Source organism: Nannobrachium achirus (genome assembly GCF_963921795.1).
Source record: "Nannobrachium achirus genome assembly, chromosome: 13".
In the NCBI taxonomy this organism is placed as follows: Eukaryota; Metazoa; Chordata; class Actinopteri; order Myctophiformes; family Myctophidae; genus Nannobrachium; species Nannobrachium achirus.
Window position 1 is genome coordinate 24,819,476 of NC_137833.1, and position 20,013 is coordinate 24,839,488.

The window sequence follows — 20,013 nt, forward strand, 5'->3', positions numbered from 1 at the left end:
ATAATTGCCAATTGTACCCTATCCATCTCAAAAACAAATTGGATGTCTATTGTATGTATTTTTTGATGGGGAATTCAAATGTTACCTTCTTTTTAGATATGACAACTCTAACCTAAATCAATTGGTGCATCAACCTACTTACTATCTATCTATCTATCTGTCTATCTATCTATCTATCTATCTATCTATCTATCTATCTATCTATCTATCTATCTATCTATCTATACTTCACCTTAGTCCCAGAAGAGAGTTCAGCCTCAGGAACTTGCACACATGGAACTGTGTCATGACTGTGTCATGGAGCTAAAACAGAGCTATGTTAAATACTCACAATGACTCTGATGGACCAATCAGGGTGGTGGTGGGGGGAGGGATCAACAATAGACAGAAACTGGATAATGCTTTGTTAACTGTCCCACCTAAGTCCCTGCTAGTCTGAACAAACATCACCTTCCCTCTCATAACACTACTACTACTACATTTATATAAAGCTGCTCTTGCATTTGAATTCAAGTCTGACACAAGTTAAGGTTAACTTAGGTAGTATTTCATTTCGCTGGCTTTTAGGGTCTGTGTGAGTGTGTAGGCTCACAAATTATTATAATTGTCATTAAGTGACTCTGAGATCTATCCATCCATCCATCCATCCATCCATCTATTTATTTATACTTACTGTTTACATTTTCTATAAATATTTATTTCTATATAAAACTCAGTTGTGTGGAGTTATTGTGTGCCCTTTCTTGTTGCTAAAGAGTCCATTTGTTCACTAGACATTAAGTCAAGGTTACTATTTTGAGTTGAAGCTAAGTGTTTTATTGCTTTGTGGTTTAACATGATTTAAAAGGCAAATTCATTGTTATGGTTACTTTAGAAGACTGCTTTTGCATTCATGAGTTAAGAGAGCCAAGCTAATTCAAAGAGTTAGGTTAAAGGAACACAAAACATGACCTAACTCACAGCTGCCATTGGACAGACAGTTACAACATACTCTTATCTTTCACAGAACAGACAATTATCATTTATTTTATCTATTTGAGACTATGTAGCTGCTCTAGGGGAAATAGAGCATTATATCAGCCTATTCAATTGATAATGACCAATGGGTGCCAGTTTCTAAGTAGTTAAAGCATATTAACATAACAATATATGTGGCCTAGACATGGATATTGCCCAATCAACTCGTAATCTACAGAAATGTCCACCACATCACACAGTATAAAACCTAGTAGGCTTAGTGGATTACCTATGTTAAATCATGTCAGGTTAGTTTGGTTCAAGATTCAAGTATAATAATTTATGAGCCAAAAATGTGCACAAATGTACAATCACATCTAGGCTAGAATGATAACATAAAGTCCTGACTACTCCTTGTTATTGTGGTCCTAAATACTACAATGATTAGTTTGGATGCATTGCTTCTATCATGTCCAATTAAAAATAAATACATTACATATACAGAAATCTGCCTTCTCCTGTATTGTATTAGTGACATTCATTATAAATAGTAAAATAACAGGACAGAGCAAAAAAGGCCTCTGCAAAAAAGGCCTCTGCAACTAACCTAACCTAACACACACTATGTGTTAATGTTGATCAATATAATAATGTAAAAATACAAAGTTAAGTAGACCTAAGTAAGAAATAGTAAATACATTGTAATAATACATTGAAGGGGAAATGTAGGAAAACAAATGCAACTCAGCATTGAATTTATGGCAAACATTTTGCTACTCAACCCTTTCCAAATAATATACAATTAAGAAGTGGGATGTTCCACTTAGTAAGAGAAAGAATTAATGACATATATTTTTTTTAAAAGCTAGAAGACTCACCTATTATAGTAACCATGTGAATTGCTAATAATGTTATGGGTCAGATGTGTAAAGATCTATCACATTGTATTGTTCTTTTCAGACTCAACAATAATAATGATGATGTTACTTAAATGCTGATCAATGTGTGAATCTGGCTCTTATCAGGTGTGTGTTTTCTCTCCCTGTCCTGTGCTGTCCTCAGTTAAACCAAGACAGTACTGTTGTGACCAATGTGGAAAAAGCCTTCAGCTCAATTTATTATCTCAAAGTAGACCAGAGAATTCATACCGGAGTGAAGCCATTCAGCTGTGAACAATGTGGGAAGTATTTTGCTCGTCTGGACAATTAAAAGATCATAAGCGTTCACATACTGGAGAGAAACCTTATTGTTGTGACCAGTGTGGGAAAAGATTTGTTCAAAAGGGGATTTTAAAAGAACACCAGAGAATTCACACTAGAGAGAAGCCCTATTGCTGTGACCAGTGTGGGAAAAGCTTTACTCGATTGTCTTATCTCAAAATACATGAACGAATTCACACAGGAGAGAAACCGTACAGCTGTGTCCAATGTGGGGAAAAGTTCAGTTTAACGGCTGCTCTGAAAGTACACCAGAGATTTCACACCGAAGAAAAGCCTTACTGCTGTGAACACTGTGGCAAACGTTTCACTGTAAAATCTAGCCTCGTACAACACAAGAAGATTCACACTTGAGAGAGACCTTACTGCTGTCACCAATGTGGGAAAAGGTTCACTCTGAAGACGGCTCTGAAAAGACACCTGAAAATCCACACTGGTGAGAAGCCATATACTGCTGTGTCCAGTGTGAGAAAAGGTTCAGTGATATTCATCATCTCAAAGCACACCAGAAAAATCACACTGGAAAGAAACCTTATTGCTGTGACCAGTGTGGAAAGAGCTTTCCTAGACTGGAACATATCAAAATACACCAACAAATTCACACCGGAGAGAAACCTTATATCTGTAACCAATGTGGGGAAAACTCTGTCAGGTACATGTCTACCGTTAGAGGCCACTGGCATGAGTGCCTTTTTAGCTCTGTTGGGGCTTGGTGAATGTACTCTGTTGTTGTTTTTTTAATTATTATCTTTGTAATGTATGGTCTTCTTACCCTGTGGGCCTTGAGCCTGTAATAAAGTATTGCTGTGCAGTGTGAGTGTCTGATTGCATGTGATCAGATAAAGACACAACAGAGGCCTTTTTTGCTCTGTCCTGTTATTTTACTATTTATAATGAATGTCACTAATACAATACAGGAGAAGGCAGATTTCTGTATGTATGTAATGTATTTATTTTTAATTGGACATGATAGAAGCAATGCATCCAAACTAATCATTGTAGTATTTAGGACCACAATAACAAGGAGTAGTCAGGACTTTATGTTATCATTCTAGCCTAGATGTGATTGTACATTTGTGCTGTTTACATTTTTGTCTCATAAATTATTATACTTGAATCTTGAACCAAACTAACCTGACATGATTTAACATAGGTAATCCACTAAGCCTACTAGGTTTTATACTGTGTGATGTGGTGGACATTTCTGTAGATTACGAGTTGATTGGGCAATGTCCATGTCTAGGCCACATATATTGTTATGTTAATATGCTTTAACTACTTAGAAACTGGCACCCATTGGTCATTATCAATTGAATAGGCTGATATAATGCTCTATTTCCCCTAGAGCAGCTACATAGTCTCAAATAGATCAAATAAATGATAATTGTCTGTTCTGTGAAAGATAAGAGTATGTTGTAACTGTCTGTCCAATGGCAGCTGTGAGTTAGGTCATGTTTTGTGTTCCTTTAACCTAACTCTTTGAATTAGCTTGGCTCTCTTAACTCATGAATGCAAAAGCAGTCTTCTAAAGTAACCATAACAATGAATTTGCCTTTTAAATCATGTTAAACCACAAAGCAATACAACACTTAGCTTCAACTCAAAATAGTAACCTTGACTTAATGTCTAGTGAACAAATGGACTCTTTAGCAACAAGAAAAGGCACACAATAACTCCACACAACTGAGTTTTATATAGAAATAAATATTTATAGAAAATGTAAACAGTAAGTATAAATAAATGGATGGATGGATGGATGGATGGATGGATGGATGGATGGATGGATAGATCTCAGAGTCACTTAATGACAATTATAATAATTTGTGAGCCTACACACTCACACAGACCCTAAAAGCCAGCAAAATGAAATACTACCTAAGTTAACCTTAACTTGTGTCAGACTTGAATTCAAATGCAAGAGCAGCTTTATATAAATGTAGTAGTAGTAGTGTTATGAGAGGGAAGGTGATGTTTGTTCAGACTAGCAGGGACTTAGGTGGGACAGTTAACAAAGCATTATCCAGTTTCTGTCTATTGTTGATCCCTCCCCCCACCACCACCCTGATTGGTCCATCAGAGTCATTGTGAGTATTTAACATGGCTCTGTTTTAGCTCCATGACACAGTCATGACACAGTTCCATGTGTGCAAGTTCCTGAGGCTGAACTCTCTTCTGGACTAAAGGTGAAGTATAAATAAATAGATGGATAGATAGATGGATAGATGGATAGATGGATAGATAGATAGATAGATAGATAGATAGATAGATAGATAGATAGATAGATAGTAAGTAGGTTGATGCACCAATTGATGCAGGTCAGAGTTGTCATATCTAAAAAAGAAGGTAACATTTGAATTCCCCATCAAAAAATACATACAATAGACATCCAATTTGTTTTTGAGATGGATAGGGTACAATTGGCAATTATAAAATACCAATTGATGCAGGTTAGAGTTGTCCTATCCCAAAAAGAAGGTAATATTTGAATTCTCCATCAAAAAATACATACAATAGACATCCAATTTGTTTTTTAGATGGATAGGGTACAATTGGCAATTATAAAATACCAATTGATGCAGGTTAGAGTTGTCCTATGCAAAAAAGAAGGTCATATTTGAATTCTCCATCAAAAAATACATACAATAGACACCTTTTTTTTTCTTTTTCGCTGCCTTTTTTTCGCGACCTCGTCCATGGACCCGTCCACGGCCGGCCGTTTGCGTCCACGGCCGGCCGTTTGCGTCCACGGCCGCGGCCTCGTCCACGGCCGCGTCCACGGCCGCGTCCACGGCCGTCTGCGTCCACGGCCGCGTCCACGGTCGCGTCCACGGCCGGGACGGCCGGCCGTTTGCGTCCGTGGACGCGGCCTCGCGTCCACGGACGTTTTTTTCGCGGCCGCGTCCATGGACGCGTCCACGGTCGCGTCCATGGACGTGGACGCGGCGGCCAGCGGCTGTCTCTCCATCAAAGGGGGCTTGAGCCTCTGCCCTTTTATCAGTCTGTAAAAAGTGCCCTCTGCAGACCATGAATTCAGTTACTTTTTACTATGGTGAAAGAAATGCCCCCTTTCCATATACCATACAAGGCAGCATTCAAGAGAATTGCCTTGTCCAAACTCTCCTGAACTTGAATGCAGCATCTTATGTGTAGAAATCCATGCTGTACGCCACATTTCCAGTATTGACTTGATTATGCTTAGTTCCGTGTGGTATCACGCACCGAAAATAGCCGACCTCCAAGCTCACAACGCGTCGCAGCGCGACGCGTTGTGAGCTTGGAGGTCTGCTATTTTCGTCTGCTATTTTAGAAGTTTCAGCCCCTGCCTCTCTAACATTCTCGGCACGTCCCTGACAGAGAGAAAGAGGCAGAGGGAGAGAGGGAGATGTAGGGAGAGGGAGAGAGGGAGATGTAGGGAGAGGGAGAGAGGGAGATGTAGGGAGAGGGAGAGAGGGAGATGTAGGGAGAGGGAGGGAGAGAGAAGAGTAGCTGACCTACAGTATGGAAAATACTGGGCAGCTGCATCTACATTTTAGGTTCACACGACGACAGCAAAGTGCAGTCAGAGAACAAGCTTCACATTTGCACAATGCCTGCACACTTTTCCGAAGGAAACTAGGACTGCCAGCGTTAACTTTGCGATGAAGGGCAATTTAAAAGCCCTCTTCCAAAACACAATATACACTTGGATTGCGGACATACCATGTCTCTTCAGTTAAATGTTGCTTATAAATATTAAGTAAGCAAGAGGCGAACATTGTGAAAATAGCCGACATGCTACATGCGCTGTGAGCATGTGGATCGGCTATTTTCACAATATTTATCTGTGGAACCGAGTCACATTAAATGCAATACCTACAATTCCAAGTGCTTGTCAGGGTGGGGGCTCCCAGTTAAAAAATTATGTTTATTTTGGGGTTCATGGCCTAAGAAGGTTTGAGAACCCCCGGCACAGACAGAAGAATCTGGAGTGTCAATTGACCAAAAACGGCATAAGGGTTAAAATAATACTTTGGATTTTGGAGCGAAACCCATTGGTAGCTCCATAGCACGTCTTCCTAAGTGTTCTAGAGCCCTGTATGTGGTCGAGTACAACCCACCATCTGAACCTGGTACCGGTACAACCCACAATCTGATCCAAATAACCGGTACGACCCAGAATCTGATCGAAGACGGAGGAACCACTGTCAGAACAACTGACTGACGTCGCATCAAGGATTCAGACGGTCTCATGCAGCGGGCATGTCCCCCGCCACCTTTCATGTACCGGATTCCCCCACAAAAGCAGGATGAAAGGGGCGGAGGGCAGAGGAGAGAGCAGAGAAGAGAAGAGAGGAGCGAATGAAAAGCCAGAGAGAGGGGAGTGAAGAGAAATGCAGGTTTGGCCTCGGGCGCTGTGCTGTGATGTAAGCGGAATACAGAGAGAGAGAGAGAGAGAGAGAGATTGAGAGAGAGAGAGAGAGAGAGAGAGAGAGAGAGAGAGAGAGAAATAGAGGGAGAAAGGGAGGTTGACAGAGAGATAGAGGGATAGATGGAGGGAGAGAGAGAGAGAGAGAGAGAGAGAGAGAGAGAGAGAGAGAGAGAGAGAAGGGTGTAAAGCAATATGGATCACAGATTGTTTTGTACCCTCAATCGCAAACAAGCAGTAAAAAAGGACTCTCTCTAGTCTTGCACAAGCATGAACACAGGCGCACGCACGCACGCACGCACGCACGCACGCACGCACGCACGCACGCACGCACGCACACGCACACGCACACGCACACACACACACACACACACACACACACACACACACACAGAGTTATTGTTGACATAATAGACAGGATCATGTCTATGCAGGTCAAGGATTCCTGACGTCCAACTCAGCTGAGTCTTTACTTTTCAAGTTGTTTCCTGCGTTCATTTGATTCTCTAGATAAGATAAGATCCTTTATTATTGTCACTTAAAGCAAAATGAGTGCAACTACGCTAAAGCTAAATTATATCAAACTAAGTTAAACTCATTTAAGCTAAACTCAACTAAACTATTAAACTAAATAAAACTGAAAGTGCAATAAGTACAGTAGATGCAAAGGATAGCAAGGTATTTTTGGTCTGTAATATTCAATTTCTTGTAATTTATTACACCAACACCCATGAGTCTTGTTTCCCTTTGGTTTTGTGTGCGTGCGTGCGTGCGCATGTGCGTGCGCATGTGCGTGTGCATGCGCATGTGCATGTGGGTACGTGCAGGGTGTGTGGTATTTTCGTATAGTGTCATGCAGTTTAAGGCTTAAGCAACTCGACAGGGCTGCAGTGTATACCAACTACGCTCCAGGGCATGGCCCTGAAAATGGGGCCTGCTAATTCCAAAACACACACACACACACACACACACACACACACACACACACACGCACACACGCCCACATATGCACACAGGGACACTGAAACACGTAAATGCACGTGCGCACACTCACACGCTTCTCCGAAATCTTGCGCTGAGCAATCATCTCCAGTTTTCAGTGAACAAGTTCCAACATATCTTTCTCCGTCAACAGAGTGAAGCATGCCACTCATTTCTCTCTCTCTCTCTCTCTCTCTATTCAGAGTTAATACCTCTCCACCACACATCACTCTGTCCCTCTCTCACCCACTCGCCCATCTTGTCTCCCCCTGCTTTTTCCCCTCTTTTCCTTTGCTCTCTCCCAGGCACATGCACACCTAGACATCAAAGGGGGCTTGAGCCCCTGCCCTTGATGGGTAACATCTGTAAAAAGTGCCCTCCCCAGACCACGAATGCAGTTTTCACTATGGTGAAAGAAATGCAAATGCCCTCTTTCCATGCCATACCCGAAGGCAGCATTCAAGAGAATGGCCTTGTTCAAACTCTCCTGAACTTGAATGCAGCATCTTATGTTGAAAGAATTGTCCTCTGTAGAAATCCACAGCACATCCACAGCACATCGCCAGTATTGCCTCTTTTATGCTTAGTTTAATGTGTTATGAAGTACCGAAAATAGCCGACCTCCAAGCCCACAACTGCTATTTTCAATATTTTCACCAAAAGGCCCTTTTAGAAATTTCAGCCCCTGCCTCTCTTACATTCTCTGCACGTCCCTGCTCTCTGCCTCCCTCCGCCTCTCTCCTCGTCCCATCTTCTTCATCTCGCCTCTCTTCTTCCTCTTCCCCTCCCTGTGTGATGACTCCTGTTTTTGGTAACCTGACACCAGGAGATCATATAGGCAAGCATGTTAACTCTCCTAAGTAACCTCGACGCTTGCCTGCATGTACAGACACTCTGCACCATCTCTCTCTCAGTCTCGCTCACCCTCCCTCTCTCTCTCTCTCTCTCTCTCTCTCTCCTCTGCCTATGCTTTTAAGGCAGTAAAGTGAGAGAGAGGGGCTTCTTATTGACAAAACAATGGCAGGCTGGGGCTTAAACACGCCTTTAAAGAGACCTTATTAGATTTGAGACAGGAAAGGTACGGGACGGAAACCCGATGACCTCCCGCATCGATTTCTGCATCAGCGGCACTTTGGGAGAGAAGTTTTTTTCTCTCCGTCCTACGGAGACACTGACTGTACAGAGAGGAAGAGAGAGAGAGAGAGAGAGAGAGAGAGAGAGAGAGAGAGAGAGAGAGAAGAGAAAAGGGGAGTGGATAAGGAGGGAGAGAGAGAATGAGTGGCAAAGGGAGACGAAAAGGAGGGGTGTCCGACTTCAAATAATCTGTTCGCGTGGCTCTCTAATGTAGGGATGGGACGATAAGCGATATTATCGTTTATCGTGATAAAAAACACTCATGATAATCGTATTGTGGAGATTTAATTTATCGTGATATCGTCCTCCGTCACGCACTGGGATCAATTCACCTTTTATTTGCCGAGCTGCATATCCGGTACCACTTAAACCCTCTGGTAAAAGGTACTTACTTACTTACTTGATATTACTAGATTTTTTCACTCTATCAAATGTCTTTGCCAAAAAATAGCCGATCTACAAGCTCACAACGCGTTGCAACGCGACACGTTGTGAGCTTGTAGATCGGCAATTTTTTGGCAAATGTTCCGACCCAGGATAATGGATTTTGATTATCGTGATAATATCGTAAATCGCGATTTCTTCTGTCACAATAATCGTGATATGACATTTTCATATCGTCCCATCCCTACTCTAATGACATGACATCATGAGTTATGCTTTTTATTCATGTCACCCATGTCTTTCACAAACAGGGAAACAAGGAAAAGTGAATTTATAACAGGTGGGATCACTGAATGCCACGCTTTGTCTTCCGTGTCTCAGAAATACGACTTTCTCTTTGCTTCCACCGTTGAAAGGTTTTACCGAATAATATAGTGTATATTCATAAGTTAGCACATAAACCACTGCAGCTGTAATCGGCGTTGTCGGGTGAAAACCTTGGTATGTCCAAAACCGTTCGTTTTGCATTTATCATTTTAAAAACGATCTAAACTAGTGAAAACAGCAGATCTGCAAGCACACAACGCCTCGCACCGGCTGTTTTCACTACTTTTGTGCGACGGCCTTGTATGACGAAGCAGGGCTTTACTTTGCGAAAGAACGTACACATTTGAAACTTGGAGATACGAGGTTTCCACCCGACAATGGCGTAATGTTTAGTGACAAGTTAAATGTATTTACAGCGTGTGCAGGGTCTCAGTGCAGCGTGTGCGCTGCATGTCGATAATTATGCACGCTTGCATGTGCGTTCAGCTGTGCATGTTTCGGCGTATGTGTGCAACCTACGGAGTGTACATGCAATTGTGTACAAGTGCACGCATGTGTGTGCTCTTTGGCTTTTCGTGCACAAGTGGCATTTGTGTATATCTGTGTACCGTTTGGGCGTGTGAGCACAATGCCGTCTTTGAGAGTGTGTGTACATACCCAGCCCTTGTCTCGAGTGTCTGTGTGTGGGCGTGTTTGCCCATGTATGTGTGTGCACGTGTGAGCGTACGTACATCCACAAACGTGTCGGTGCATGGGTCTGCATGTCCGAGTCTGTGCGCTGTTGTGTGTGCGCGAGTGTGTGTGTTTACATATAGGCATATTATTCTGCACATGCACACACATTAACCCCCCTGCGCGCACGCACGCACACACACAAACACGCAGGCACACACAGGCACGCTCAAACGCTTGCGTTCTCATTCAAATTGTGATTCCCTGGTGTGGCATATATCTGCCAATAATTCATGAGTGATCTGAAACCCTCGTCGGCCTTTAGCATTTTTATTTAATCTGCTGAGCCCTTACCACGTGCGCGCTCATCAATAATACACATCAACATGTGTGTTAACACTTCTACGGCCTGGGAGAATGCATGAGAGAGAGAGAGAGAGAGAGAGAGAGAGAGAGAGAGAGAGAGAGAGAGAGAGAGAGAGAGAGAGAGAGAGAGAGAGAGAGAGAGAGAGAGAGAGGGAGAAAGAGAGACAGAGTAGGGAGAGAGCCAGAAAGAAGACAGAGATCTTATGTGTGTGAAAGAGAGACAAAGAGGAAGTGAGAATGTGAGAGAGAGTGTGTGTGTGTGTGTGTGTGTATGTGTGTGTGTGTGTGTGTGTGTGTGTGTGTGTGTGTGTGTGTGTGTGTGTGTGTGTGTGTGTGTGTGTGTGTGCGTACGCGCACGCGTTGGTGAGTGTGTGTGTGTGCATGCAAGTACATCTCCACAAGTGTCTTAGAAATTGTATGTGTGTTTGCAAGAGAAGTCTGTGTGTGTTCCATATGTTGAATTTGGTGCCTGTGTGCGTGTGTGTGTGTGTGTGTGTGTGTGTGTGTGTGTGTGTGTGTGTGTGTGTGTGTGTGTTTGCATGCAAAGCCCTTCCATAGTTTCCATATTTCTTGTGTTTAGCTAAAAGTTTAAAACACATAATAAAATAAATCTCCACGCGACACTGCAATGACGACACATCGACCAGCGCTCACCCTCTATTCTTTTATCTTTATTTCTGTTTCTAACTAGTTTTTGGGTTAGGATGAGGAGCTGCATGCTCTGAGCAAAGCCTACAGATTTGTGTTGTTTTTCTCAAGTACATTTCCAATACATTTCAGTAGGGATGGGACGATATGAAAATGTCATATCACGATAATTTGACAAAAGAATTCGCGATTTACGATATTATCACGATAATCAAAATCCATTATCCTGGGGCGGAACATTTGCCCCAAAAAATAGCGGATCTACAAGCTCACAACGCGTCACGTTGTGACGCGTTGTGAGCTTGTAGATCGGCTATTTATTTGGCAAAGACATTTGATAGAGTGAAAAAAGAACTGTATCAAGTACGTATAGTATAAGTACCTTTTACCAATTATAGAGTGTTTAAATGCTACCTGATATGCAGCTCGGCAAATAAAAGGTGAATTGATCCCAGTGCATGACGGAGGACGATATCACGATAAATTAAATCTCCACCATACGATTATCGCGAGTGTTTTTTATCACGCTTATCGTCCCATCCCTACATTTCAGAGCTGCTCATCACTTTGGTAGTAACTCCATGGTGAATAAGAGTCTGCCTACAGTGTGTGTGTGTGTGTGTGCGTGCGTGCGTGCGTGCGTGTGTGTGTGTGTTTTCTCTGACAAACAAAATCACAGTGAAATTGTCTCCACCAAATCAGTGGGTCAGGTGGTAACATCACCCAGAGTTGCTATGGAGACACCCAATGGCGGAGCTTTCCCAGACAGCATAATAACAAGCTGCCTCACCTCTCTCTCTCTCTCTCTCTCTCTCTCTCTCTCTCTCTCTCTCTCTCTCTCTCTCTGTCTCTCTCTCCGTATGTCTCTCTCTCACAGCCTTTGTACTGTAGCTTACACAATATCTTCTGTCTGTAAACAGTATATCGTCGTTGTCGGGCGGAAACCTTGTATGTCCAAAACCGTTCGTTTTGCATTTATCATTTAAAAAATGACTTAAACTAGTGAAAACAGCCGATCTACTTGTAGATCGGCTGTTTTCACTAGTTTTGTGCGACGGCCTTGTCTGAAGAAGCAGGGCTTTACTTTGCGAAAAACATACACATTTGAAACTTGGAGATACAAGGTTTCTGCCCGACAGTGACGATATGTGTGTACATACTGTACATGCATCATTCTGTAATCTCTTGAAAATCATTTGCTCTCTACATCATTCCGCATGTTTTCTCTCTCTGTCTCACTCTTCTTCTCTGCTATAGTGCTCTTTCACAACCATGTGCGAGCGCGCGCACACATATACACACGCATGACACGCGCACGCACACACGCACGGATGCGCGAAAAGTCATATACAAAGAAATGTGAGGGGGCAGAGGGATCCCAGCATGCAAGGGTTTAACAGCTAATACCCCTTAGATTAACCACCCCCAGGTTCCGCGCGCACGTGCACACACACGCACGCACGCACACACCTTCCACAAACACAGATTAACCTCCCCTGGCTGATTCACATAGTGTGTGTTGGACAAGTCAGGGAACACACACACACACACACACACGCACGCACGCACGCACGCACGCACACACACACACACACACACACACACACACACACACACACACACACACACACACACACACACACACACACACACACACACACACACACACACACACACACACACACACACACACACACACACACACACACCTTCAGGCTGTATTACTATCCCTCTTCTGACAAAAATAAGAGCACACAGTAAGCCTTTAGTGACCAAGCTACTACTCATGTGACTGTCTGTCTGACACGCACGCACAGGCGCGCGCACAGCGCACACACACACACACACACACACACACACACACACACACACACACACACACACACACACACACACACACACACACACACACACACACACACACACACACACACACACACACTAGGGCTGGGTTTATCAGAGCTGTGAGAATAGATCCCTATGGATTTCAGAGGGTCATGTGATTTGATAACTTCAACTTCAGGATTCAAAAGGGAGACCCGTGTGTGTGTGCCTGCGTGTGTGTGTGTGTGTGTGTGTGTGTGCGTGTGCGTGTGCGTGTGCGTGTGTGTGTGCGTGCGTGCGTGAGAGAGTACCCTAAGTAGCAAATTAATTCTCCACACAGACTGATAGACCATACCATAATGTCTGTCTCTCAGGTCCTAAATTGAACAATGTCTGAAATAAAGCTAACATCATTATCATGCTGCTAATGGGAATTCAACATCTCTCTCTCTCTCTCTCTCTCTCTCTCTCTCTCTCTCTCTCCCCTCTCTCTCTCTCTCTCTCTCCCTCTCCCTGATTTATACTTGGCTCCGTGCCGTCTCTCACGCAAAATATTAGCCGATATACAAGTTCACAACCCGCGTTGTGAGTTTGTAGAAACGCTATTTCCTGTGTCTGACTCTATTCTGCTCTCCCGTATAGGCCTTCTGTTCCTGTAGCTCAGGGGTTTTCAACAGGGGGTCCGGGACCCCTAGGGGGTCCTCAGAATTACTACAGGGGATCCTCCAAATCTTTGTGTGATAGAAACTTGTTTTTTTGTCCCCCTTTTTTATATTGAACCACTTGAACCCTAGCGTCCATATTCTGAGCACTTTAGCCAAAAATAGCAAATCTACAAGCTCACAACGCCTCGCGCTGAGCTTGTAGATTGGCTATTTTTGGCAAAGTGCTTTGGAGGGGGAAAAGAGCAGACTAAGTACAGTGAAAGGTCAAGTTTATTAAGTATTGACGGTTCAAGTGGTTAAGTATCTGAAAACCCACATTAACATGAATCCAAAATACACTGATGATCGTGCTGTCAAACAATGAAACTACAGTATATGGAATCTATGAACAGGTTGTGGGGGTCCCTGCTTCATCTCTCTCTCAACTAAGGGGGTCCTTGGCCTGAAAACGTTGAAGACCCCTGCTGTAGCTCTCTTCTTGGCTCTTAACTATTTTTCTGCTCTCTGGTGTTTCTCCATCCATCATGCCTCCCTTCCTCCTCCTCCCTTCCATTGAAACAGGCTCCACTTTCATCGTCCCCACCTTACACCTAACTGATACATTCAGGGATTATTTTAACAACCCTGACATCGAGCATTCAGCGGCTGAGGCCCACGCCCCTCGCCACTTAGACATGGCTAATAACACTAAGTATGTGCTGATAGTCATCTCTCTGATAAGGCCGGCCGCACAGGGCCAAAGGGCTGCTTCGTGCCTCTGTGGGGCTTTTAAAGCCCCGCCCGAGGTTACAATGGCTAGTTAGCAAAGCCTGTGTTGGGTTGTTGTGTTGCTGTGTAGTGAGTCGAGCCGAGCCACCAATTAAAAGGGCCAGTCTGAGTGGAAAAATAATTGAATTTTAAAAATGGGATAGTTATGTTAGTTATGGTATGTTCTATTTGGTGGGGGGGGGGGGGGGGTGGGGGGGGGAACACAAGAAGGGTTAGGAGGGTCTTGGGATGCGGGTGGGTGGGGAGGCTTGCGGTATTTTCTTACTTCAATTACATGGTTGTTTAAGGATTTTCAAGACCTTTGCACCCTTGAAAACTGTTAAATTGTGGCTGTGCACTTTCCAATGTGGGTCAGTGTAGGAGAAGAGAGAAGTGTTATATTCCCAATAGTTTCCATTTCTTTACACGTATACACATATAGGCCTACATGAGCTGTTTGCGAGACAACATGGTGTACATGGTAGGCAAGCTAGTTTAGCAGGCTAGTTACATCAGCACCACTGGTTAATACTTGTTAAATAGCTAAATTAGAACCGCAAAGACTTTGATATTTATCATAGAAACCCCGCCTCTCTCTCTCTCTCACAAACGTACGTACGCACGCAGGCACGTAGGCACGCACGCACGCACACACGCACGCACACAAAATAAAAACTAACTACTACTTAAAAGTACAAACCTCAAATCTAAGAGTACACCTTTTGCATGTTTCATGGTCTCATTGGATATTTTTGGTAGCGGTAGCTTGACTCTTAATTAAACATGGACTGTAGTGTTTGGGGTGTTGCTATAGCTTGTTGCCATGGCCCCAAGTGGAGAATCTCTCCAGGCCATCTCTCTTTAAGTGGAGTACAGCCATTAATTCCAATCATTATGAACTGGGATCGCCCCAGGCTGGAGCTCGCTGACTATGGACTGTGTGTGTAAACTGATATGAAACGTCTTACCAGTTGTTCACTTGTAGGATGGTGAGACCTGTGTCTTGTGCCAACTGTTTCTTCTGTTCTTCTGACGGGTAGGGATGCTGCAACACACACACACCAAGAGAAGGACATTAGAGAAAGCTCTGGTCACTAATTGTTTAATGAAGCTATTTTTATGTGACAATATTTCATTTGCCTTCTGAGAAAGCGGCACACACACACACACACACACACACACACACACACACACACACACACACACACACACACACACACACACACACACACACACACACACACACACACACACACACACACACACACTCACATCCACTAATGAGAGCTTGAGAGCGAGGGGTGTGTGTGTGTGTGTGTGTGTGTGTGTGTGTGTGTGTGTGTGTGTGTGTGTGTGTGTGTGTGTGTGTGTGTGTGTGTGTGTGTGTGTGTGTGTGTGTGTGTGTGTGTGTGTGTGCGCGCAAACACGCACGCTCACACGTGCCTCCCTTTCTCCCGATCATTAATGGAATATGAAATCTTGTAATTAATGGCAGGCAAGAAGGCAAGCCAATTAGAAAGTTAAGTGAAGTGGAGAGTAGCGCTGGTAATTAGGCAGCCTCTTACACAAATGTATTCACGTCGGCGGCTCCCCTTCGCCCCTCCGCATGCGTAATCAGACAGAGCGAAGGGATAACATCGACACCCCCCCACCCCACCCCCCCTCTGGAATACAGACAGATAGCGTCTAACTTCGTCTTTTTTTTTTCCTATTCTTTTTCCCCCTGCTCCGTATGACAACGCTGTGCCTCTCCACTTGTTTTTGATTTATTACAGCTGTGCGTTCATAATGTGGCATAAGGGAGCAGTTTGCTTCTTTCTCCTCTTGTTTGACTTTCCCTTTTTTTTTTTTTTATCCAGCACCTGCTGTTTAATTTTTAGGATGTGCGTGTTCTCTCTCCGCTTTTGTGTTTGTCACTTTGCTGGAATCATTTAAAGTGATACGTTTTGTGTATGGGGGAAGGGGAGGTGCTCAGAATGTAAGACCAAATGTCTTTTGGTGAAAATATCGAAAATAGCAGACCTCACAACGCGCTGCGATGCGTTGTGAGCTTGGAGGTCGGCTATTTTTGGTACTTGATACCACACTGAACTAACCATCATCAAGTCAACACTGGAGATATGGCATACTACAGCATGGATTTCTACACAGAGAGGGCAATTCTTTCAACATAAGATGCTGCATTCATGTTCAGGAGAGTTTAGACAGGTACATTTTCTTGAATGCTGCCTTCAGGTATGGCATGGAAAGAGGGCATTTGCATTTCTTTCACCCTAGAGAAAACTGAATTCAGTCTGAAGAGGGCACTTTTTACTGACGGGTAAAAGAGCAGGGTCTCAAGCCCCTGTCTATGTGTGCACGTGCCTGCTCTGCAGAATAGATTGTGTACCACAATTCCCATTCCAAATCACCACTGAGTCGGAATTGTTGTTGACCAACACATTATGGCCAACCTCCTTCCCCTCACAGCTCACAGATCCCCACCCAAATTGCAATCTTGTATGCATAGTCAGCAAAGCAAACTACGGTTGGCCGTCAACACGCCATAAAATGCTAACCTTGTAATGCTAACGGGAACCAAGATGGACAGCTAGCATTGCAAGCCAGTTAGCTACGTTCAGCAAGGAGCCAGAAAACTCTTCTGTGACAGAAAAAGACCAAGACCAAGAGTATAAAAGCCTTGACGCTGCTCCTTACACCCCATGTGACTTAAAGAGGTTTGAACCGACAATGCCATCCTTTAGAGCCTGCGATTTTGCTAGTGGGGCCAGAAAAGCCATCCTGTTTTCAGAGTCTTCTGAGTCGTGACACAGGATCAGATGTTTCCCCTTCCAGCCTAGCCATAACCATTACGTAAAGACCGGCCCGAAACTGACTCAGGACCAGCCAAGCGCTCCTCTAGCACGGCTAATACCCATTCTCCACGCGCCGGGGAGCCAGCTGAGAGCAGTTAAAGTCCAGCCACCTGTTTAAATATATAGGATGAATAAATTGGATAAATGTGAACTGGGGAGAGTGTGTTGATTTATATTAGGGCGCAGGGGGGTCCCCGGGTTCTACGGGGCCTTGTTCTGCGAGGACAATGTGCTGTTCATGCTTAAGACAAGACAGGGCCTGTGCTGGCCACCATAGACCAGGCTATAAAAGAGGAGGAGAGGAGGGGTGGAGGAGGGAGAGAGAGGGAGAGAGGGGGCTGGAAAGATGGAGGGAGGGTCGTCGGCGTAAAGGATGGAAAGAATGGATAGCTGACGGATAGAGGGATAAAGATCTAGAGGCCCAATGCCCAAATGCGGTTCATTATACATGCATATGCTGGTCTTTCTTTACTTATTGATAAAGTCTGTCGCTGCATGAGATAGGAAGGTTTGAAGTTAAAAACATATCGTCATTGTCGCGTGAAAACCTTGTATGTCCAAAACCGTTCGTTTTGTATTTATCATTTAAAAAATGAACTAAACTAGTGAAAACAGCCGATCTACAAGCACACAACGCCTTGTGGTGTGCTTGTAGATCTGCTGTTTTCAGTACTTTTGTGCGACGGCCTTGTACGATGAAGCAGGGCTTTACTCTGCGAAAGAACGTACAAATTTGAAACTTGGAGATACAAGGTTTCCACCCGACAACGACGATATATACACTTGACATTTTGAATCCAAATCCCACTGTTACATGTGTCAGTAGTATGTGTGGGATTGTGCCAGCGTGGGTGTGTTTGAGTTTTTAATTCCAGGTAATGCTCAGCTTCTGATTTCTGAGTGCCAGTCACAAGTGCTTCCAAGAGGAGATAATGTATACTGTATACTTAGTGTAGAGAAATGATCCTGCGTCTTGTGTGTATTTCTCCTTGAAATGTTGACATTGCAAAATGATGATTTCAAGCCTGTCGTTTAGCACCATTGGCTCGGCTGTACGGAATGTGTCTGAAATATGGGATTTAGGTTTAACATAGTCAACTTTTAACAGTATTTACAGTAATATGGGTCCATTTTACACACCTTCCCCCATCGTCTCTCTCTCTCTCTCTCTCTCTCTTCTCTCTCTCCTCTCTCTCTCTCTCTCTCTCTCTCTCTCTCTCTCTCTCACTCTCTCTCTCGATCCCCTTCTCAAATATATATATTTCATCATTCATATTCATATGAGTGAGTGGTGAATATTTATTGAACATGAGGCTGTTGCTTGAATGGTTTGAAACATCAGATCTCCTCATTGTGACTTCAGAACACAAAAGCTCCGAATTTGGAAAGTTATTTTAAGCGACTATCTGTGAAATTAGATTTTCAAAAACAAAGTAGCTACACACCGGCCTTAATCAATAATTTCATGCTGACTTGCCCTGCAACAAGTCTACAATCATGTGTGCAATACAGAGTCAGAGTACCTTGCTAAAAAAAACAACTGAGGACTATTTAGCTACGGTCAGACTTACAATTACAATTCTATTAAATATCAGCAATGTGTGTCCCTTTGCATTTAAGCCCTTAACAGAGTTGAAGCTAGGCAAGCATTAAGCAGCCAAGAACAACTGGACTGGTTTCTCACATTGTTGTGATGATGATTTTTGTCCTTACTATATCGTTGTTGTCGGGTGGTAACCTTGTATGTCCAAAACTGTTTGTTTTGTACCCATCGTTTTTTAAATGATTTAAACTAGTGAAAACAGCCGATCTACAAGCACACAACGCTTAAAGTTAATTGCCTCTTTTTTCCTAATTAATTTCCTTCTTTATCCCTATTTATCCCTCTCAGTGTATTTCTCCCTTCTACTGTATCTTTTTGCTGAGTAGGGCCAATGTTTTATTTTTGAATTTCTTCTTATTTTCTTATTATATAATATATATCTTATTTTTTACCATGCTGGAGGAGTATGTGTGTTGATGTGCTCTTTTCTTTTATCACCAAATCAATTCATTCATTCACACAACACGTCAGGATGCTTTGTGAGCTTGTAAATCTTGGCTATTTTCAAAATAGCCGAAGCATAAATCACGGTTTAAGTGGCTAACTCTGGGAGTGTTAAAAATAGATCTGAACACTCCATCCCCAGACGTCTATTTGGGTACATTTGTACAGTTGCATCTACACTAAGGATTTTACTGTGCACATATATAGGTATAAATATAGAAAGTGAAATGAAAAGACATGCCTAATGGTCAATCAGACGTGGAAAATTACTCAGGCGCCACCATTTTCATTTTTTCATCCTGTTTTTTTTTTTTCACAGCGCATAATGAATAGGAATGTCTTTAATGTTGTCACAACCCAGAGAGAGAGAGAGAGAGAGAGAGAGAGAGAGAAAGAGAGAGAAGAATTGATAAATAGACAGAGGATGAGAGAGCGAGGGAGAAGAAAGGAGGAGAAGAAGGAAGAGAGGAGTGTTTGTCCATGTGATAGAGCAGAGAACAGGCTAATTTCATGCACTAACTTATAATTGCACTGTTGCCTCTGGCCAAATCTGAGCCCACTTCTTTTCTTCCAAATACTGTGTGTGTGTGTGTGTGTGTGTGTGTGTGTGTGTGTGTGTGTGTGTGTGTGTGTGTGTGTGTGTGTGTGTGTGTGTGTGTGTGTGTGCGCACGCGTACGTGTGCGTGTGCGTGTGTGTGTGTGGTGTAGTGTAGGCCTTCCTTATGTGAGATTCATTGGGTAATCATATCAGTGTTATAATGCTGTCTGTGAATCGGAGACGCCG

The 20,013-nt window shown here is 43.3% G+C and overlaps 1 protein-coding gene across 1 annotated transcript in view; it reads right to left on the reverse strand.

Annotated features, from left to right (window-relative positions):
* Nucleotides 1-20,013, reverse strand: part of meis1b (Meis homeobox 1 b) — a 148,915-nt gene that overhangs the window by 35,259 nt on the left and 93,643 nt on the right. Inside the window, exon 9 of the mRNA XM_080740462.1 lies at nucleotides 15,294-15,372. Coding sequence (XP_080596588.1) covers nucleotides 15,294-15,372 — 79 coding nt within the window. The remainder of the gene's footprint in view (nucleotides 1-15,293; nucleotides 15,373-20,013) is intronic.